Source organism: Anolis carolinensis, unplaced genomic scaffold (assembly GCF_035594765.1).
Source record: "Anolis carolinensis isolate JA03-04 unplaced genomic scaffold, rAnoCar3.1.pri scaffold_15, whole genome shotgun sequence".
NCBI classification, from domain to species: domain Eukaryota; kingdom Metazoa; phylum Chordata; class Lepidosauria; order Squamata; family Dactyloidae; genus Anolis; species Anolis carolinensis.
In genome coordinates this window covers 2,275,892-2,297,990 of record NW_026943826.1, presented here as the reverse complement: position 1 = coordinate 2,297,990, position 22,099 = coordinate 2,275,892, and the positions used below count along the sequence as shown (strand labels likewise).

The 22,099-nt window shown below is 45.7% G+C and overlaps 1 protein-coding gene across 7 annotated transcripts in view; it reads left to right on the top strand.

Annotated features, from left to right (window-relative positions):
- The window catches only part of pax7 (paired box 7), a 250,119-nt gene that overhangs the window by 162,706 nt on the left and 65,314 nt on the right, over positions 1-22,099 (top strand). For all 7 annotated transcript variants that reach the window (XM_062965876.1, XM_062965877.1, XM_062965874.1 and 4 more), the window contains exon 7: positions 3,474-3,670. In XM_062965876.1, coding sequence (XP_062821946.1) covers positions 3,474-3,670 — 197 coding nt within the window. The remainder of the gene's footprint in view (positions 1-3,473; positions 3,671-22,099) is intronic.

Sequence of the window (22,099 nt, the reverse complement as noted above, 5' to 3'; positions counted from 1 at the left end):
GATGGATGGATGGATGGATGGAGAAGTGGATTGACGGATGGATGGAGAAGTGGATTGATGGATGGATGGATGGAAAAGTGGATGGATGGATAGAGAAGTGAACGGAGCAGTGGATGGATGGATGGATGGAAGGATAGTTACCCAGTGGGTTTCTGTGGCTGAGTGCAGATTTGAACACTGGACTCCAACCAAAGCTGAAGAGATGGAAGGAGAAGTGGATGAACAGATGGGTGGATGGATGGATGGATGGAAGAAAGAATGGATGGAGAAGTGGATCCATGGATGGATGGAGAAGTGAATGGAGAATTGGATCAATTGATGGGTGGATGTAGAAGTAGATGGATGGATAGAGAAGTGAATAGATAAGTGGATGGATGGGTGGATGGATGGATGGATGGATGGATGGATGGAGAAGTGGATGGAGAAGTGGATGGAGAAGTGGATAGATGGATGGACAGAAGGATGGTTACCCAATGGGTTTCTGTGGCTGAGTGCAGATTTGGACACTGGACTCCATCCAAAGCTGGAGAGATAAATGGAGAAGTGGGTGGGTGGATGGATGGATAGATAGATGGACAGTTACCTAGTAGGTTTCCATGGCTGAGTGCAGACCTGAACTCTGGTCTCCAACCAACACTCAAAGATGGATGGATGGATGAATGGATAGATGGATGGAGAAGTGGATTGAGAAATGGATCGATGGATGGATGGACGGATGGATGGAGAGAGGTTTACCCAATGGGTTTCCATGGCTCAGTGCAGATTTGAACACTGGATTCCATCCAAAGCTGAAGAGATAAATGGAGAAGTGGATGGATGGATGGATGGATGGATGGATGGATGGAGAAGTGGGTGGGTGGGTGGATGGATGGATGGATAGATGGACAGTTACCTAGTAGGTTTCCATGGCCGAGTGCAGATCTGAACCCTGGTCTCCAGGATGGATGGATGGATGGATGGATGGAGAAGTGGATCGATGGATGGATGGACAGAAAGATGGTGACCCATTAGGTTTCCATGGCTGAGTGCAGATTTGAACACTGGACTCCACCCAAAGCTGGAGAGATGGATGGAGGGATGGAGGGATGGATGAAAAAGTGAATGGAGAAGTGGAGCAATTAATGGATGGAGAAATGGATGGAGAAGTGGGTTGATGGATGGACGGACGGACAGAGGGTTACCCAATGGGTTTCCATGGCTGAGTGCAGATTTGAACACTAGATTTCATCCAAGCTGGAGAGATAAATGGAGAGGTGGGTGGGTGGATGGATGAATAGATGGAGAAGTGGCAGGGTGGGTGGATGAATGGATGGATGGATGGATTGATAGATGGAAAAGTGGATGGGTGGATGGATGGATGGATGGATGGATGGATGGATGGATGGATGGATGGAGAAGTGAATGGAGAAGTGGGTGGATGGATGGATGGAGAAGTGGCTGGGTGGATGGATGAATGGATGGATGGATGGATGGATGGATGGATGGATGGATGGATTGATAGATGGAAAAGTGGATGGGTGGATGGATGGATGGATGGATGGAGAAGTGAATGGAGAAGTGGGTGGGTGGGTGGATGGATGGATGGATGGATGGATGGATGGATGGATGGATGGATGGATGGATGAATGGATGGATGGATGGATTGATAGATGGAAAAGTGGATGGGTGGATGGATGGATGGATGGATGGATGGAGAAGTGAATGGAGAAGTGGGTGGGTGGATGGATGTATGAATGGATGGATGGATGGATGAATGGATGGATGGATGGATTGATAGATGGAAAAGTGGATGGGTGGATGGATGGATGGATGGATGGATGGATGGATGGATGGATGGATGGAGAAGTGAATGGAGAAGTGGGTGGATGGATGGATGGAGAAGTGGCTGGGTGGATGGATGAATGGATGGATGGATGGATGGATGAATGGATGGATGGATGGATTGATAGATGGAAAAGTGGATGGGTGGATGGATGGATGGATGGATGGAGAAGTGAATGGAGAAGTGGGTGGGTGGATGGATGGATGGATGGATGGAGAAGTGGGTGGGTGGGTGGGTGGATGGATGGATGGATGGATGGATTGATGGATGGATGGATTGATAGATGGAAAAGTGGATGGGTGGATGGATGGATGGATGGATGGAGAAGTGAATGGAGAAGTGGGTGGATGGATGGATGGATGGATGGAGAAGTGAATGGAGAAGTGGGTGGATGGATGGATGAATGGATGGAGAAGTGGCTGGGTGGATGGATGAATGGATGGATGGATGGATAGATGGAAAAGTGGATGGGTGGATGGGTGGATGGGTGGATGGATGGATAGACGGGTAGATAGGTTTACATGTCCGAGTGCAAATTTAAACCCTGGTATCTATGCAACACTCAGAGATGGATGGATGGAGAAGTGAATGGAGAAGTGGATCAATGGATGGATGGATGGAGAAATGAGTTACCTAGTAGGTTTCCATGGCCGAGTGCAGATTTGAACCCTGGTCTCCAACCAACACTCATAGATGGATGGATGGATGGATGGATGGATGGATGGATGGATGGATGGGTAGGGAAGTGAATGGAGAAATGGATCAGTGGATGGATGGATGGATGAAGGAGTGGATGGATGTATGTATGGATGGAGAAGTGAGTGGATGGATGGATGGATGGATGGATGGACAATTACCTAGTAGGTTTCCATAGCCAAGTGCAGATCTTAACCCTGGTCTCCAACCAACACTCAAAGATGGATGGATGGATAGATGGAGAAGTGAATGGGTGGATGGATGGATGGGTGGGTAGGGAAGTGAATGGAGAAATGGATCAGTGGATGGATGGATGGAGGAGTGGATGTATGGATGTATGGATGGAGAAGTGAGTGGATGGATGGATGGATGGATGGATGGACAATTACCTAGTAGGTTTCCATAGCCGAGTGCAGATCTGAACCCTGGTCTCCAACCAACACTCAAAGATGGATGGATGGATAGATGGAGAAGTGAATGGATGGATGGATGGATGGATGGATGGATGGATGGATAGGGAAGTGAATGGAGAAATGGATCAATGGATGGATGGATGGAGGAGTGGATGGATGGATGGATGGACAGTTACCTAGTAGGTTTCCATAGCCAAGTGCAGATCTGAACCCTGGTCTCCAACCAACACTCAAAGATGGATGGATGGATGGATGGATAGATGGAGAAGTGAATGGATGGATGGATGGATGGATAGGGAAGTGAATGGAGAAATGGATCAATGGATGGATGGATGGAGGAGTGGATGGATGGATGGATGGATAGTTACCTAGTAGGTTTCCATAGCCGAGTGCAGATCTGAACCCTGGTCTCCAACCAACACTCAAAGATGGATGGATGGATGGATAGATAGATAGATGGATGGAGAAGTCAATGGCTGGATGGGGAAGTGTGTGGCTGGTTGGAGATGTTTCCTCCTGGTGACCCCTCTCTTCCTCTGCAGACGGGAGCAGCACCGTCCACAGGCCCCAGCCTCTGCCACCATCCAGCATGCACCAGGGAGGGCTGGCGGCCGCGGCGGCAGATTCCAGCTCGGCCTACGGGCCGCGGCACAGCTTCTCCAGCTACTCGGAGAGCTTCATGAACCCCGCGGCCCCCGCCAACCACATGAACCCCGTCAGCAACGGCCTCTCTCCCCAGGTAGGTCACGTTTTCCCTCAGTGTCTCCTTTTTTCCGAACAGCCTTCTCTGTGATAGCCAATGAAAAACAAATTCCTGGTTTTTATTTCCTGTTTAATTGTACGGTCCTGACTTTTAAAGTAGTCGTTCTACTCCGGAAACTTTGTTTTTGTGTCGCAAACTATGTTGACATGCTTGAGACTCGATGATGGGACATTCATTGAAAAACTAGAACAGGATGTCCCACGAAAACAAAATATATAGTAGACCTTCGGCAATGGACTTGACCAAACACAACTTGAGATGTTGTGTTGAGTTGAATATTTTTTTAATGTTGTGTAATGTTTGTTGACATGTTGTGCGCCGCTTTGGGTCCCGATTCGGGAGACAAAAGGGGTAGAAGAAATAATAAATCTATATATATAAAAGAGTGATGGCATCACGGCAACCCACAAAACAACAAAACTACAGACCCCCCAACCTCAAAATTTGACAACACAACCCATCATCCACGCCTCTAGGTTGATACAACAAAAAGAAAAGAAAAATAAAGTCCTAATTAGAGAGAGAGGAATAATTGCTTTTATCCAATTGCTGCCAGTTAGAAGGCTAAGCTCCTCCAACTTGATCTCCTAGCAACCCAATAAAAAATAATAAAAAACACTAAAAATTAATACAATAAAATACTATAATAACAGAAAATAACTAAAAATAATACAAGAAAATAATAAAATATAATAAATAAAAATATAACTTACAATAAAATTAATTAAAAAATTGCAAATAACGTCAAATAAAAATTACACAACAATTTTTAACCAATACCACCACCACTTTGCCACAGCAACGCGTGGCCGGGCACAGCTAGTAAGTAAATAAATAAATAATTATTATTATTTATTTATCATGTCAGAAGCGAGTTGAGAATACAGTTATAATGTATTTATCAATCAATTCATTAATGCTCCAACCAATGGTCATATGCATAATGTATTTAAAAACCACAAAGTGAAAAACTTGGCATTATGCGAAATGTCCTTTTGTTGTGGAATTTCGTTTGGACGCGGGTGAAGGAAGCAGGCTGACAGCAGAAGTTGTCTTCAAGATAGTTTACTTTTGGCCAAGAGCAGGTGACAATGTTAGCTAATGCCCAGAAAACGCAATGCCTGTCGTGGCTTTCCAATTTATACCATTTTACAGAAGCATGCGCAGAAGGCTAACTGACAATGGAATTTGCTGACGATTATAATCCTTTTGGACATGCGTAGTTGCCTTGTAAATTATGTAACTCATTACTCATCACATGAGGTGAAGTGTCCATAGTTTGCTCCACGTATGCACTATCCTCAGGTGGCATGTTCATAGTTCATCCCACGTATGCATCATCCAGCAGCCACATCATTACTGCAGTTTGCATCACCTTATATTGTGAGCAAAGAGCAAATGTCAGGCAGAACATGTCCTGTCCACACTTTCATGGAAAAACAAGATTATTGAGTAAGGGCTCATCTAGGTAAGGGATGTTTAGGGTCTTTAAATAAAATATTCAAGAGCCTGGAAGACATACAACAACCCTATTCAAGAGCTGCTCCATTACTTTGAGCAGAATCTGGCCACTTGGAGTATCTCTGGTGTCGCTGTGAGAAAGTCCTCCGTTGTGCATGTGTCAAGGCTCAGACTGCATTGTAATAATAATAATAATAATAATAATAATAATAATAATAATAATAAAAAACTTTATTTATACCCCGCCACCATCTCCCTGTGGGGACTCAGGGCGGCTTACATGGGGCAGAGGCCCAAACAACATAAGGACAAAATATAAGCAACATAATACAATATTGTAGTCGGTGGTCTGTGGTTTGCTCTTCTCCACACTCTTTTTCTTGGGGGCTCGTCCGGGATATCAACCTGGGACTTCTCGATGCCTGTCGCAGACTCCACTTTGTGGCCCCGTTTCCAAATATTGGCTCTGCATCTCGTGGTGCTGGAGCGCAGTCTGTTCAGTACCATCCAAATCACTCAGTCTTCTATGTGTCTCTCATCTGGGCTCAGCCACTGATTGAGGTTCTGGGTTCTAGCCTGCCACTATTGGACTCTCGCTTGCTAAGGTGTTCCTGTGTTAGGGATTCCTCTTCTTCAGAAGAGGAAGGGGAGCAGGAAAGTGTTCATGAATCTGAGGGTGAGTTGGAATCTGTGGAATACCCACATTTCAGGAAAGGTGAAAGAAAACAGAGCAGAGACGTCATTCAGCTAGATTAGATGCCAGAAATGTAATTGGGAACTGCTCTACTAGCTGTGAGGGGACTCAGGGCTACAAAGCAGAAGCAGGTGCAGTCAGCTCTTGCTGGTAACAAACTGACTCTAATGCCCTCACTTCACTTCCCTTGTGCCTGCTTCGAGTCTGCATCTGGATTTATTTATTTATTTATTTATTTACAGCATTTATATTCCGCCCTTCTCACCCCGACTCAGGGTGGATCACATTACACATATAGGCAAACATTCAATGCCTTTTAACATAGACAAAGATAAGACAAACATAGGCTCCGAGCGGGCCTCGAACTCATGACCTCTTGGTCAGAGTGATTCATTGCAGTGATTCATTGCAGCTGCTCTCCAGCCTGCGCCACAGCCCGAGCTGTTTCTTTGTCTGAAGTAAGAGTGCTGTTTGATTTGGGAGTTTACCAGAGACTGTGTTTGCCCTAAGACTTCCTTGTTTCATTTTGCATTATTCCACTGAATGAGCTGTACTTTATGTTTTGCTGAAGTAAAGCAGTTTTCATTTACTTACCACAGTGTTTTAAGGCTGTTCTTGAAAGACAAAACAGGACATCCTGCAACTATCTCTGTAGGTCTTAGAAACTATTTCTTGATTTAAGGCATTGGCATAATGGCTGATATCCAAACAGACGATGTGCCAGAGATGACAATGCCTTGGTCCTTCCATTATTGGCTGCTACTTCTCGACAGATGTCAAGTGTTGCAATACAATATAATTTCTCCAGCAGTGTAGGGTGTAGACATCCTGTGATAATGCAGTACGTCTCATTAAGAGCTACATCCACTATTTTAACGTGGTGAGATGTATTCATACACACTGGGCATGCGTACTCAGCAGCAGCGTAATAAATCGCAAGTCTTCTCTGTATCCGGTTGTGATCCCCAGGTTGTGCCAGTCAAGCTGTCGTATGATGTTATTTCTAGTGCCAACTTTTTGCTTGACAGTCAAGCTGTGCTTCTTGTAAGTCCAGAGAGACTCCCAGGTATGTTGTTGTGCTGCAATGCTCCAGTGGAATTCCTTCTCAGGTCATCCTCAGAGCTCGAGATGTTTGTCTGTTCTTAAAGGGAAAAGTTCCCTTCCAACTGAAGTCCAAACAGGAGGGAAGAAGTAGAAGTAGAAGTAGAAGTAGAAGTAGAAGTAGAAGAAAAAGAAGAAGAAGAAGAAGAAGAAGAAGATGTTGTTGTTGTTGTTGTTGTTGTTGTTTGGTCAACTTCTTTGGAGGCCTTTCATTGGACTAGAAGACCTTTGGGGTTCCTTCCAACGTTGGTTTGGTCAGCTTCTTTGGAGGTCTTTCCTTGGACTAGATGGCCTTTGGGGTTTCCTCCCAACATTGGTTTGGTCAACTTCTTTGGAGGCCTTTCATTGACTAGAAGACCTTTGGGGTTCCTCCCAACGTTGGTTTGGTCAACTTCTTCGGAGGCCTTTCATTGACTAGATAACCTTTGGGGTTTCCTTCCAACGTTGGTTTAGGTCAACGTCTTTGGAGGCCTTTCATTGACTAGATAACCTTTGGGGTTTCCTTCCAACGTTGGTTTGGTCAACTTCTTTGAAGGCCATTTGTTCAACTAGATGGCCTTTGGGGTTTCCTTCCAACGTTGGCTTGGTGAACATCTTTGGAAGCCTTTCATTGACTATATATCTTTGGGGTTCCTTCCAACGTTGGTTTGGTCAACTTCTTTGGAGGCCTGCCATTGGACTAGAAGACCTTTGGGGTTTCCTTCCAACATTGGTTTGGTCAGCTTCTTTGGAGGCCTTTCGTTGGACTAGAAGACCTTTGTGGTTCCTTCCAACGTTGGTATGATCAACTTCTTTGGAAGCCTTTCATTGACTGGATGACTTTTGGGGTTCCTTCCAATGTTGGTTTGGTCAACTTCTTTGGAGGCCTTTCGTTGGACTAGAAGACCTTTGGGGTTTCCTTCCAACGTTGGTTTGGTCAAAGGCCTTTCATTGGACTAGAAGACCTTTGGGGTTTCTTCCAACGTTGGTTTAGTCAACTTCTTTGGAGGCCTTTCGTTGGACTAGAAGACCTTTGGGGTTTCCTTCCAATGTTGGTTTGGTTAACTTCTTTGGAAGCCTTTCATTGACTAGATGACTTTTGGAGTTCCTTCCAACGTTGGTTTGGTCAACTTCTTCTGAGGCCTTTCATTGGCCTTTGGAGTTTCCTTCCAACGTTGGTTTGGTCAACTTTTTTGGAGAACCTTCCTTGGACTAGATGACCTTTGGGGTCCCCTTCCAGCTCAAAGACAAGCAGGAGAGCACTAGGGTCACCTTGATTTAGAGAAGGTGAGATGTCTAGAGGAACAACCTCAGAGGGTGGCATGAAGGTGATACGGACCCGGGTTCCAATCCCGGCCGTGTTCAGAGCCGGGCGAAGGCAACGTGGGCCCAGACGTGCTGCGAATCCCGCTCTCCTTCCCTGCAACGGGCGGGATGCCGCTCTCCCTCGGAAGGTCAGGCCTTTTCTTCTCGGCGCAGAAGAGCTTGTAAGCCGAGCGATGAATGGTGATCCGTTGCGGGAAAAGCCACCGCCGGGCCGAGGAACGAGGGAAATCCATCCGTAATGCCGTCTCCCCCTTGCAACCCTAATGCCGGGGACGTTCCCAATCTGCTTTGAGGGATGGAAAAGATTAAGAATAATAATAATAATATAAGGGGGAAGAGGACGGAAATTGCAATAAAATATGTGTGAACGCGGGGGTAATTGTGGACAAATGCAGCATTCAAATTCATTTTTCCAGCTCTTTTACACACCATTTCAATCTTATTTTCTGCTTATTAATGAGATCTTGTTGGCTAGGGTGGGCAGAACTGCCCAGCCTTTTTTTTCTCTCTCTCCTTGGGTAATTGCACATAATTTCCTTTCCACTGGTGATTTGCATCTGATCTTTTTTTTCTTTCTTCCTCCCCCTAATTCTTTGCTATTTAACCCCCCCCCCCTCCCCTCCTCCTTCTTCCCAAATCTCTCGCTCCCTTCTTCCCAAGCCTTCATTTTAAATGCTTATTATACTCGCCGACACTTGGACAAAAGCGAGCCGGAGAGCCACAGAAATGAGGCAGCCGGAGAATGAGCCGCGGCGCAAAAGGCCGACCAGCGGCCCGTTTACGACTCTATCTCCCATCCTCCACTTGCAGAGGACTTGCTCAGAGAGGTCAAGCCACTCCAGGCCTGCCTAGGCCCCAGGATTTAGGGGATTCTGGGAGTTGTAGTCCCAGGAGGCCTCCATTGCATGCACCACTTGTGGTTCACGTTCTCATTCATCCATCCATCTACCTATCATCCACGTATCTACTTGTCTATGCTTCCATCTACCTGTCCATCCAGGTAACCATCTACCTATCTATCATCTATCACTCTGTCTAACCATCCATCCATCCATCCATCTATTCATCTAAGTATCTACCTACCATCTTTCATCTATCTATCTATCCATATATCCATCTATCACTCTGCTTATCTATCCATCCATCCATCCATCCATTCATCTATCTACCTACCATCTTTCATCTATCTATCTATCCATATATCCATCTATCACTCTGCTTATCTATCCATCCATCCATCCATCCATCCATCCATCTATTCATCAATATCTATCTACCTATCTATCCATATATCCATCTATCACTCTGCTTATCCATCCATCCATCCATCCATCCATCCATCTATTCATCTATCTACCTACCATCTTTCATCTATCTATCTATCCATATATCCATCTATCACTCTGCTTATCTATCCATCCATCCATCCATCCATTCATCTAAGTATCTAGTACCTACCATCTTTCATCTATCTATCTATCCATATATCCATCTATCACTCTGCTTATATATCCATCCATCCATCCATCCATCCATCCATCCATTCATCTAAGTATCTACCTACCATCTTTCATCTATCTATCTATCCATATATCCATCTATCACTCTGCTTATCCATCCATCCATCCATCCATCTATTCATCTATCTACCTACCATCTTTCATCTATCTATCAATCCATATATCCATCTATCACTCTGCCTATCTATTTATCTATCAATCCATCCATCCATCTATCTATCCATCTACCATCTTTCATTTACTTATCTACCTATCCACCCATATATCTATCTCTCACTCCATCCAAATATCTATTTATATGGATATAAATAGATATATCTATTTATATGGATATATGGGTGGATAGGTAGATAAGTAAATGAAAGATGGTAGATGGATAGATAGATGGATGGATGGATTGATAGATAAATAGATAGGCATCTCCTTATCTGCCGATCCTTTCATCCTTTCATCTCCTTATCTGCCGATCCACCCATATATCCATCTATCGCTCTGTCTATCTATCTATCTATCTATCTATCTATCTATCTATCTATCTCCATCCATCCATCCATCCATTTATCCATCTACCTACCATCTTTCATCTACTTACCTACCATCTTTCATCTACTTATCTACCATGAAAGATGAAAGGTAGATGGATAGATGGATGGATGGAGACAGAGAGACAGAGTGATAGATGGATATATGGGTGGATACCCATATATCCATCCACCCATCCATCTATCCATCTACCTACCATCTTTCATCTACATCTACCTATCCACCCATATATCTATCTATCTATTGCTCTGTCTATCCATCCATCCAAGTATCTACCTATCATATTTCATCTACTTATCTACCTATCCACCCATATATCTATTGCCCTATCTATCCACCCATCCATCCATCCATCCAAATATCTACTTACCATCTTCCATCTACTTATCTATCAATCCATCCATATATCAATCTATCACTCTGTCTATCTATCTCCATCCATCCATTTATCCATCTACCTACCATCTTTCATCTACTTATCTACCTATCCATCCATATATCAATCTATCGATCTGTCTATCCATCCATCCAAGTATCTACCTACCATATTTCATCTACTTATATATCTATCCACCCATATATCCATCTATTGCTCTATCTATCTATCTCCATCCATTTATCCATCTTCCTACCATCTTTCATCTACTTATCTATCTATCCACCAATATCCATCTATCGTTCTGTCTATCTATCTATCTATCCATCCATCCATCCAAGTAACTACCTACCATCTTTGGGGGTTTCCTTCCAACCTTTGTTTGGCCAACTTCTTTGAAGGCCTTTCATTGGACTATATAGCCTTTGAGGTTCCTCCCAACCTTTGTTTGGTCAACTTCTTTGGAGGCCATTTGTTGGACTAGATGACATTTGGGGTTCCTTCCAACCTTCATTTGGTCAACTTCTTTGAAGGCCTTTCATTGGACTAGATAGCCTTTGAGGTTTCCTTCCAACCTTTGTTTGGCCACCTTCTTTGGAGGCCTTTCATTGGACTAGATAGTCTTTAAGGCTTCCTTCCAACCTTTGGTTGGCCACCTTCTTTGGAGGCCTTTCATTGGACTAGATAGTCTTCAAGGCTTCCTTCCAACCTTTGGTTGGCCACCTTCTTTGGAGGCCTTTCATTGGACTATATAGCCTTTGAGGTTTATTTCCAACCTTTGTTTGGCCAACTTCTTTGGAGGCCTTTCATTGGACTATATAGCCTTTGAGGTTTCCTTCCAACCTTTGTTTGGCCACCTACTTTGGAGGCCTTTCATTGGACTAGAAAGTCTTTGAGGTTTCCTTCCAACCTTTGTTTGGCCACCTACTTTGGAGGCCTTTCATTGGACTAGAAAGTCTTTGAGGTTTCCTTCCAACCTTTGTTTGGCCACCTTCTTTGAAGGCCTTTCATTGGACTAGATGACCTTTGGGGTTCCTCACAGGGCTGATGTTGCAATGTTCAGATAACATGGCTACCGTGTGCTTATAGGAGCAAAGGATAGATGTAGCCAACTCACAGCCTCTATTATGACTCTGGGTCTTCATATTGACTATTGCAAAGTGGGAATGTGGGGGAAGCATTTGTAGGGTCTATTTCTCAAAGCCGTTTGACATTTTTGGGATCTTTTTTTCCCAAGAAGGCCAATTAGGGAGCTAAATTTTCCCACCCTCATCCAAACCAAAAAAAAAGAAGAGTCAATTTGAGAAAACCCAACAGCAAGTTGCTTCTGGCAGCTGAGTATCATGTGTAAAAGTCCTCGGTCAACTTTTCACCTCCGCAATCCCACCAAGCTGGTGTTGTCTTTCCTTTTCTGCCTTTATTTTTTTTTCCGCCTGGCTTTGAACCCGTCCCCCGCTTCCACGCCACCTGGTCCTGTCAATAACGTGGCCTCCACGACAAGGGGGTTGACTTCGTGTGAAAAGAGAAAAGGGAGAAAATATGTCGTTTCCCCCATTTGGCCTCCTGGAAGAATTCCTTTGGGGCGGAAGAAGGAATCGTGGGTTCTCGCAACACTGCACAAAAGTTACAAACTGGGTTGATGCCGGAAACACCATGGATGGAGCAGACCAGGACTTCAGGAAGGCCTTCATTCCTTCAACAAGGTCCTCCATGACCGTCTGGAAAGGAAACTAGTCCAATGTGGAAAAGGCAAAACTACGGTTATCTGGATCTGGAATTGGTTAAGTGATTCTCCCCAATAATAATAATAATAATAATAATAATAATAATAATAATAATAATAGCAGACAAAAAACCAGTGCAAGAAAACCGCACTACAAACTAGAGCTGACAGCTGGCACAACAAAACATTGCATGGAAAGTTCCTTGACAAAATTGAAGGAAAAGCTGCTAAGGAGAAGACCTGGCTCTGGCTCACGAATGGGACCCTGAAGAAGGAGACAGAAGGCCTGATCCTTGCAGCCCAGGAGCAAGCCATCAGAACAAAGGCCATTCAGGCCAAGATCGAAAAATCAGCTGATGACCCAAAATGCAGACTGTGCAAGGAAACTGACGAAACCATTGATTATATCCTCAGCTGCTGTAAGAAAATCGCACAGACAGACTACAAACAGAGGCACAACTATGTGGCCCAAATGATTCATTGGAGCTTATGCCTCAAGTCCCACCTCCCAGCAGCAAAGAACTGGTGGGATCACAAACCAGCAAAGGTCGTGGAAAATGAGCACGCAAAGATACTGTGGGACTTCCGGATCCAGACTGACAAAGTTCTGGAACACAACACACCAGACATCACAGTTGTGGAAAAGAAAAAGGTTTGGATCATTGATGTCGCCATCCCAGGTGACAGTCGCATTGACGAAAAACAACAGAAAAAAACTCAGCCGCTATCAGGACCTCAAGATTGAACTTCAAAGACTCTGGCAGAAACCAGTGCAGGTGGTCCCGGTGGTGATGGCCATCTGTCGGGGGTGCTTTGAATGCAATTTTCCAGCTTCTTCTCAGAATGGGGTTGGACTGGCTGGCCAACCAGGTCTCTTGCAACTCTACGATTCTAAGCGGCATTATGTCCAACGTGAATACTGTGGAGAATAGCAAGTCCTATTGAAACAAATGACTTTCGTAAACTTTGGGAACTTTTCTCGCAGTCCCAAAGACCTTGCCGTCAAGGCCTTCTCTGCTTCTTCCCTCGCTTCTTCGCTCTCGTTTTTTGTGCCGAGCGCAAGGCCCCAGAGGGACGGACTGTGGAGAATTGCCTCGAAGGCGGGGGGAGGAAAACCAATTTGGGGGTTGTTTAGCGGTCCCTTTTTTATGTGATTAATAAGGGGACCCGGGAGATGACTCCGGGCAGGCCAGATAGAGGGAGAGAAAATGGCAGATTAGCAATTAATGCCCGAGCGAGCGAGCGAGAGAGCAAACGAGGTGGGAAGGGGTGCCAAGCGACCTCTGGAATTCAGAGGCGGGTTTTGACAGGCGGCGGCACAAAACCACAGGGACCGATTTGGGACACAGAAAGGGACGGGAACGGGACTGCAGATCCCGCTAAGGACGTCTTCGTAAACGAGCTTCCTAAATGGAGACTTTTCGCAATTGCGCTGTTGCCAAACCAATGTTGCGACGCAATAACGGAGCGAATAATGTGTGCCAAACTGGGCCGAGGTGCTTTGCAACAGTGCATTCAAAGCCCCCCCCCCCCCCGACAGATGGCCATCCAGCCTCTGCTTAAAAGCCTCCAAGGAAGGAGCCTCCACCACGGCCCCGGGGAGAGAGTTCCACCGGTGAACAGCCCTTCTCACAGTGAGGAAGTTCTTCCTGATGTCCAGGTGGAATCTCCTTCCTTTCCTGTAGTTTGAAGCCCTTGTTCCCTTGCGTCCTAGTCTGCAGGGCAGCAGAAAACAAGCTCCCTCCCTCTTCCCTATGACTTCCCTTCACGTATTTGTACATGGCTCTCATCATGTCTCCTCTCAGCCTTCTCTTCTGCAGGCTAAACATGCCCAGCTCTTTAAGCCGCTCCTCATAGGGCTTGTTCTCCAGACCCTTCATCATTTTAGTCGCCCTCCTCTGGACGCTTTCCAGCTTGTCAACATCTCCCTTCAACTGTGGTGCCCAGAATTGGGCCCAGTGTGATTCCAGGTGTGGTCTGACCAAGGCAGAATAGAAAGAGGGGGAGCATGACTTCCCTGGATCTAGACGCTATTCCCCTCTTGATGCAGGACAGAATCCCATTGGCTTTTTTCGCCGCCGCATCACATTCCTGGCTCATGTTCCCCTTCCTCCCCACGAGGACTCCAAGGTCTTTTTCGCACACACTGCTGTCAAGCCAGGCATCGTCCCCCATTCTGTATCTTTGATTTCCATTTTTTCTGCCAAAGTGAAGTCTCTTGCATTTGTCCCTGTTGAAATTCATTTTGTTAGTTTCGGCCCATCTCTCTAGTCTGTCAAGATCGTTTTGAATTCTGCTCCTGTCTTCTGGAGTGTTGGCTCTCCCTCCCAGTTTGGTGTCGTCTGCAAACTTGATGATCGTGCCTTCTGACCCTTCGTCTAAGTCGTTAATAAAGATGTTGAACAGAACCGGGCCCATAACCCTGCTGATGGCACTCCACTTGTGACTTCTTTCCAAGATGAAGATGACGCATTGGTGAGAATCACCTTTTGTGTTCGTTCGCTTAGCCAATTACAGATCCACCTAACCGTAGTTTTGTCTAGCCCACATTTTACTAGTTTATTTGCCAGAAGGTCGTGGGGGACTTTGTCGAAGGACTTACTGAAATCCAGGTACGCTACATCCACAGCATTCCCTGTATCAACCCAATTCGTAACTCTATCGAAAAAAGAGATCAGATTAGTCTGGCATGACTTGTTTTTGGTAAATCTGTGTTGACTATTAGCAATGACTGCACTTGTTTCTAGATGTTTGCAGACCACTTCCTTAATGATCTTGCCTGGTATTGATGTGAGGCTGACCGGACGGTAATTATTTGGGTCATTCTTTTTTCCCTTCTTGAAGTGGGTCAAACTTGATGATTGTGCCTTCTAAACCTTCGTCTGAGTCGTTAATAAAGATGTTGAACAGAACCGGGCCCATAACCCTCCTGATGGCACTCCACTCGTGACTTCTTTCCAAGATGAAGACGACGCATTGGGGAGAATCACCCTTCTAGGGTCTTGCAACTGGGGAGAGGGACCATGATCAGCACTCTGATTCCCTAGGTCCCTTTTGGCACGAAATGTGGGATCGGGACCGTGCAACTTGGGGAGAAAGGCTGCAAAACAGCACCCTGGTCTTCCCCCCCACAAAGACATCTTTCCAACGACGTCCCTCCCGGCGTCTCTCACAGATCAGCCCCTTCTCCGGGGTCCGCGGTCAGCAAATGAGTAAATTGATCAAAGGTGTGGACGGCCGGAGCCGTGGCGATAAGCAGGTCTTTAAGCTTATCGGGGTTTGGGGAAATGAAGGGGATCATGGACGACTCGAGGGACGGGGAGGGGATGAAAAAGGCCTGGAGAAACGGGGGGGGGAGAGAGGAGGGCGTTGCGTGATTTAATCTTGGCTAAGCAGCCAAACAGAAAGGGGGGATCCATGAAACCCTCCAGGGAGGCGGACAAAGGGAACTAATCCGGGTTTCTTCCCCTCTTCAATTTCAAGGGAGTGCTTTGTGGCGTCTCCAGACCGATAGGGAGATGGCTTGTCCAGTGGGAACAATGGGAGGCTCCCTCTGATAGCATACAACAGCCGGGCGAATGGGGTGCATGGCATAGTTTTCGGGCTGGGTTCGTTTTCACTCCAAGACGAAAATTTTGGCATACAACAATCGGGCGAATTGGGTTCGTGGCATAGTTTTCGGGCTGGGTTCATTTTCACTCCAAGACGAAAATTTTGGCATACAACAATCAGGTGAATGGGGTTCGTGGCATAGTTTTCGGGCTGGGTTTGTTTTTACTCCAAGACTAAAATTTTGGCATACAACAATCGGGCAAATGGGGTTTGTGGCATAGTTTTCAGGCTGGCTTCGTTTTCACTCCAAGATGAAAATTTTGGCATACAACGGTCGGGCGAATGGGGTTCGTGGCACAGTTTTCGGGCTGCGTTCGTTTTTACTCCAAGACTAAAATTTTGGCATACAATAATCAGGCAAATGGGGTTTGTGGCATAGTTTTCAGGCTGGCTTCGTTTTCACTCCAAGACGAAAATTTTGGCATACAACAATCGGGCGAATGGGGTTCGTGGCATAGTTTTCGGGCTGGTTCGTTTTCACTCCAAAACGGACATTTTGGCATACAACGGTCGGGCGAATGGGGTTCGTGGCATAGTTTTCGGGCTGGGTTCGTTTTCACTCCAAGATGAAAATTTTGGCATACAACAGTCAGGCGAATGGGATTCGCGGCATAGTTTTCGGGCTGGGTTCGTTTTCACTCCAAGACGAAAATTTTGGCACACAACAGTCGGGCGAATGGGGTTCGTGGCATAGTTTTCGGGCTGGGTTCGTTTTCACTCCAAGATGAAAATTTTGGCATACAACGGTCGGGCGAATGGGATTCGTGGCATAGTTTTCGGGCTGGGTTCATTTTCACTCCAAGACGAAAATTTCATCCTATTCGTTTTCAGTATGACCAAGAATTCGTGTGCTTGAACTGCCCCAATACAATGCGTGGTGTGAATCATTGCTCCCCAAACTTTGGTACTTTGGAACTTCAGCTTCCAGGGCCTTCAGCCAATTATCGATAGCGGGAGAAGTAATGTTTAGGAACCATTGATATAGTGAAAGCGGAAGACTAGTTCGTTTTCACTCTTGAGTCGAATTGCAACCAAAAATTTCATCCTGTTCGTTTTCAGTTTGACCGAGAATTCGTGCCACAACTCAGTGCTCAGTTGTGGATCCTTGCTCCCTAAAATTTGTTACTTTTGAACTTCAGCTTCCAGGGTCTTCAGCCAAGAAATTAGAGAAATAATGTTTAGGAACCATGATGTAAAGAAAACAAAAGACTGGTTCGTTTTCACTCCTGAGTTGAATTGCAACTGAAAATTTCATTCTGTTTGTTTTCAGTATGACCGAGAATTTGTGCGCTTGAATTGCCACGGCTCAGTGCTCAATTATGGGTCATTGCTCCCCAAACTTTGGTATTTTGAACTTCAGCTTCCAGGGTCTTCAGCCAATGACCGATAGCCAAGAAATCAGCTAGAGAAGTAATGTTTAGGACCATTGATATAGTGAAAGCGGAAGACTAGTTCGTTTTCACTCCCAAGTCGAATTACAACCGAAAATTTCATCCTGTCATTTTCAGTTTGACCGAGAATTCGTGCCACAACACAATGCTCAGTTGTGGATCCTTGCTCCCCAAACTTTGGTCCTTTTGAACTTCAGCTTCCAGGGTGTTCAGCCAATTATCGATAGCTGGAGAAGTAATGTTTAGGAACCATTGATTTAGTGAAAGCGGAAGACTAGTTCGTTTTCACTCCCAAGTCGAATTTCAACTGAAAATTTCGTCCTGTCGTTTTCAGTATGACCGAGAATTTGTGCCACAACTCAGTGCTCAATTGTAGATCATTGCTCCCCACATTTTGACACTTTTGAACTTCAGCTTCCAGATCTAATTGCAACCGAAAATTTCGTCCTGTCGTTTTCAGTATGACCGAGAATTTGTGTCTTCAGCCAATTATCGATTGCCAAGAAATTAGCTAGGGAAGTAATTTTTAGGAACCACTGATACGGAGCAGTGGTTCTCAAACTGGGGTTCCCAGATGTTTTTGGCCTACAACTCCCAGAAATCCCAGCCAGTTTACCAGCTGTTAGGATTTCTGTGAGTTGGAGGCCAAAAACATCTGGTGACCCCAGGTTGAGAACCACTAATACAGAGAAAGTGGAAAACTGGTTCGTTTTCACTCCTGAGTCGAATTGCAACCGAAAATTTCGTCCTGTTCGTTTTCAGTATCCCGAGAATTTGTGCCACAACTCAGTGCTCAGTTGTGGATCATTGCTCCCCAAACTTTGGTAATTTTGAACTTCAACTTCCAGGGTCTTCAGCCAATGACCGATAGCCAAGAAATTAGCTGGAGAAGTAAAGTTGAGGAACCCCTGATACAGAGAAAGTGGAAGGCTGGATCATTTTCGCTCCTAAGTTAAATTACAACAGAAAATTTCATCCTGCTCGTTTTTTAGTAAGACCGAGAATCCATGCGCTTGAACTACCACGACTCAGTACTCGGTTGTAGATCATTCCTGCCCAAACTTTGGTCCTTTTGAACTTCAGCTTCCAAGGTCTTCAGCTAATGACCAATAGCCAAGAAATTAGCTGGAGAAGTAATGTTTAGGAACTCCTGATACAGAGAAATCGGAAGGCTGGTTTGTTTTCGCTCCTGAATCGAATTGCAACTGAAAATTTTGCCCGTTTGTTTAGTGCGCTTGAACTGCCATGGCTTAGTGCTCAATTGTGGATCATTGTTCCCCACACTTTGGTCCTTTTGAACTTCAGCTTCCAAGGTCTTCAGCCAATGGCCGATAGCCAAGAAATTAGCTGGAGAAGTAAAGTTTAGGAACACCTGATACAGAGAAATCGGAAGGCTGGTTTGTTTTCTCTCCTGAGTCGAATTGCAACCGAAAATTTTGTCCCGTTTGTTTCGTGCGCTTGAACTGCCACGGCTTAGTGCTCAATTGTGGATCGTTGCTCCTCACACTTTGGTCCTTTTGAATTTCAGCTTCTAGGATTTTCAGCCAATGATTGATAGCCAAGAAATCACTTGGAGAAGTAAAGTTTAGGAACCATTGGAAGACCGTGTCAAACTACAATTGCATAGCATTTAAGCCAAGGCATTCGTTCAAGAGCCTAGATCAGGGGTCCCCATATTTTTTAAACAGGGCCAGTTCATGATCCCTCCGACCGCTGGAGGGCCAGACTATGGTTGACCACCAAGCAATAATAATAATAATAATAATAATAATAATAATAATAATAATAATAATAATGAAGAGGGTTGGAAAAGACACCTTGGGCCATTGAGTCCAACTCCTTTCTGCCTTTGTGCACCAAAAGCACAAGCAAAGCAGCCCTGACAGATGGCCACCCAGCCTCAATGTTAATAATAATAATAATAATGAGGAGGAGGAGGATTGGAAGAGACCCCTTCTGCCATTGAGTCCAACCCCCTTCTGCCTTTGTGCCGTGGGGGCCGGATAAATGGCTTTGATGGGCCGCATGTGGCCCGTGGGCCGTAGTTTGGCGACCCCTGGCCTAGATGCACCATCATTCATGCTTTCTTGCATGTGTCAGACTAGATGACCTCTGGGGTCCCTTTCTCTGTTACGTTTCCACGATTCCTGCCCCTTCTTCTTCTCCTTCTTCTTCTTCTCGTCCTTCTTCGCCCGGCTTGCTCTCCCCTTCCCTTTCTCCTCTCTCCTCCCATCCTTCCTCCATTTGATGTCTCTCGGAGAGCCTCCCGTCCGCCTGCCATGTCTCTCTGCCGAGAAGGGATCACAAGTTTCAATGCTCTGCGTTTCGGCGCATCTCCTTTGATCCATGTCCTGAGGCCTTCTTGACGGCAGCATCATCATCGGTGGCGGCTGGGGAAGGAGAAGAAGGGGGGGAACGGCGGAGAGAGAGAAAGAGAGGGGCGGTGGGAAGAAGAAGAAGGGAAGGGGAGAGGAGAAAAACCCACGGAGACAAAACGAGTCACTCAAAGTGATTCCTGACAACTGTCTCCGTGTGATAAGGAAAACGCAGTGTGTCTTGGGTGCTTGCTTCTTCTTTTTTTAATATATAAAACCCCGCCACCAATCCTTGGCTAGGAGAGGGGAGGAAAAATAAAATAAAATACCTCTCCTCCATTCCTCTAAGAACATTTCAAACGGAGCCCCCCCCCCCCTCCAAAAAAATTAAAAGATCAGCGTGAGAACAGGCCTGCCTGGAGTCTCTTCCTCTCACCTGCCTCCCTCCGCCTTTTATTCCCCCCTTTTCTTTCGGAAATAAAATGAAATATACCCCTCGTTCCCTTTCTCCCGCCTAATGCGCTGTGTCGGATGCTGCCGGTTTCGCTCAGCGCCGGTTTAATTATGTCGCTAAAAAGAGGAGAGGGAAAAAAGACCTGCTGAATTTGCAGGTGGCCAAGATGGGCCTTTATGTTATTATCCGCAACCCTATCCACAGGGAAACACCTGCGTCGAAAGGCGAGTCGGAGCACGGAAAGAGAAAGGAGCGGAGAGCGCGGGAGTAGGCCCCCCTGCGCATTATCGTGCGGCCGCCAATCCGTTTAGAGTCCCGCTAATTAATACGAGCCCATTATCCTTCGAACCGGAGGTGCGGTTTTGCCTGCCGGACAAGATCTCCGGCTTGGAGAACCAGGAGGACAACAACACCACGTATCCTCCTTTTACAACGGGATGAGGAAAGCGGAATAGCGAACGGGCTGCCGAGAGGTTTGGAAGAGAGATGTGGACATTGTCTGGAAATCTTTCATACTGCAATGTGTAGCAGCCTTGTATTGGCGGTCCCCAAATATCTTCGTATTCACGGCACGGTTGCCACAACTTTTGGAAGTCCCTGAATTGTTTTTTACGAGGCAGCAGCCACTATGGGCAACAAAGATCTTCCCTTTGACTTACGCATCTGTAATGTCCTCCTGTTTACTTCTAGGCAGCAGCCGCTGTGAGCAGCAAAGCTCTCTCCTTCCCTTTGACTTATGCATCTGTATTGTCCTCCTATTTACTTCTCGGCAGCAGCCACTGCGAGCAGCAAAGCTCTCTTCTTCCCTTTGACTTATGCATCTGTATTGTCCTCCTATTTACTTCTAGGTAGCAGCCACTGCGAGCAGCAAAGCTCTCTTCTTCCCTTTGATTTATGCATCTGTAATGGTCTCCTGTTTACTTCTAGGCAGCAGCCACTGCGAGCAGCAAAGCTCTCTCCTTCCCTTTGACTTATGCATCTGTATTGTCCTCCTATTTACTTCTAGGCAGCAGCCACTGTGAGCAGCAAAGCTCTCTCCTTCCCTTTGACTTATGCATCTGTATTGTCCTCCTATTTACTTCTAGGTAGCAGTCACTGCGAGCAGCAAAGCTCTCTCCTTCCCTTTGACTTATGCATCTGTAATGTCCTCCTATTCTCCTTCCCTTTGACTTATGCATCTGTATTGTCCTCCTATTTACTTCTAGGTAGCAGTCACTGTGAGCAGCAAAGCTCTCTCCTTCCATTTGACTTATGCATCTGTATTGTCCTCCTATTTACTTCTAGGTAGCAGTCACTGCGAGCAGCAAAGCTCTCTCCTTCCCTTTGACTTATGCATCTGTAATGTCCTCCTATTCTCCTTCCCTTTGACTTATGCATCTGTATTGTCCTCCTATTTACTTCTAGGTAGCAGTCACTGCGAGCAGCAAAGCTCTCTCCTTCCCTTTGACTTATGCATCTGTAATGGCCTCCTATTTACTCCTAAGTCCCTAAACTGTCCTTTCTGAGGCAGCAGCCGCAACAAGCAACAGAGCTCTGTTCTCCCTTCTGTCGAAGTCTGATAAAGAGATAGAGGCATCAGGCATCACAATACACATCTGTAACAGCTTCATATGTATGGCCCCTAAGTATCCACAATCGCCGCCCTATTATCACAACCATAAAAGTCCCCAAAATGTCATTTCTGGGGCCGCAACCACTGCAAAAAACAGAGGTCTCTTCTCCTGTCAACAAGGATCCAAGTATTATCCCCCAGTCACTGATCTCAAATTCATTGCAGCTGGGGTCCTGACTGGCTATATGAGCCTCTGATTGGCTATATAGGTCCCTGATTCGCCATATGGGTCCCTGATTGACTCTATGGGACTTGGATTGACTATATAAGTCCTTGGTTTCACTCTATGGGTCCCTGA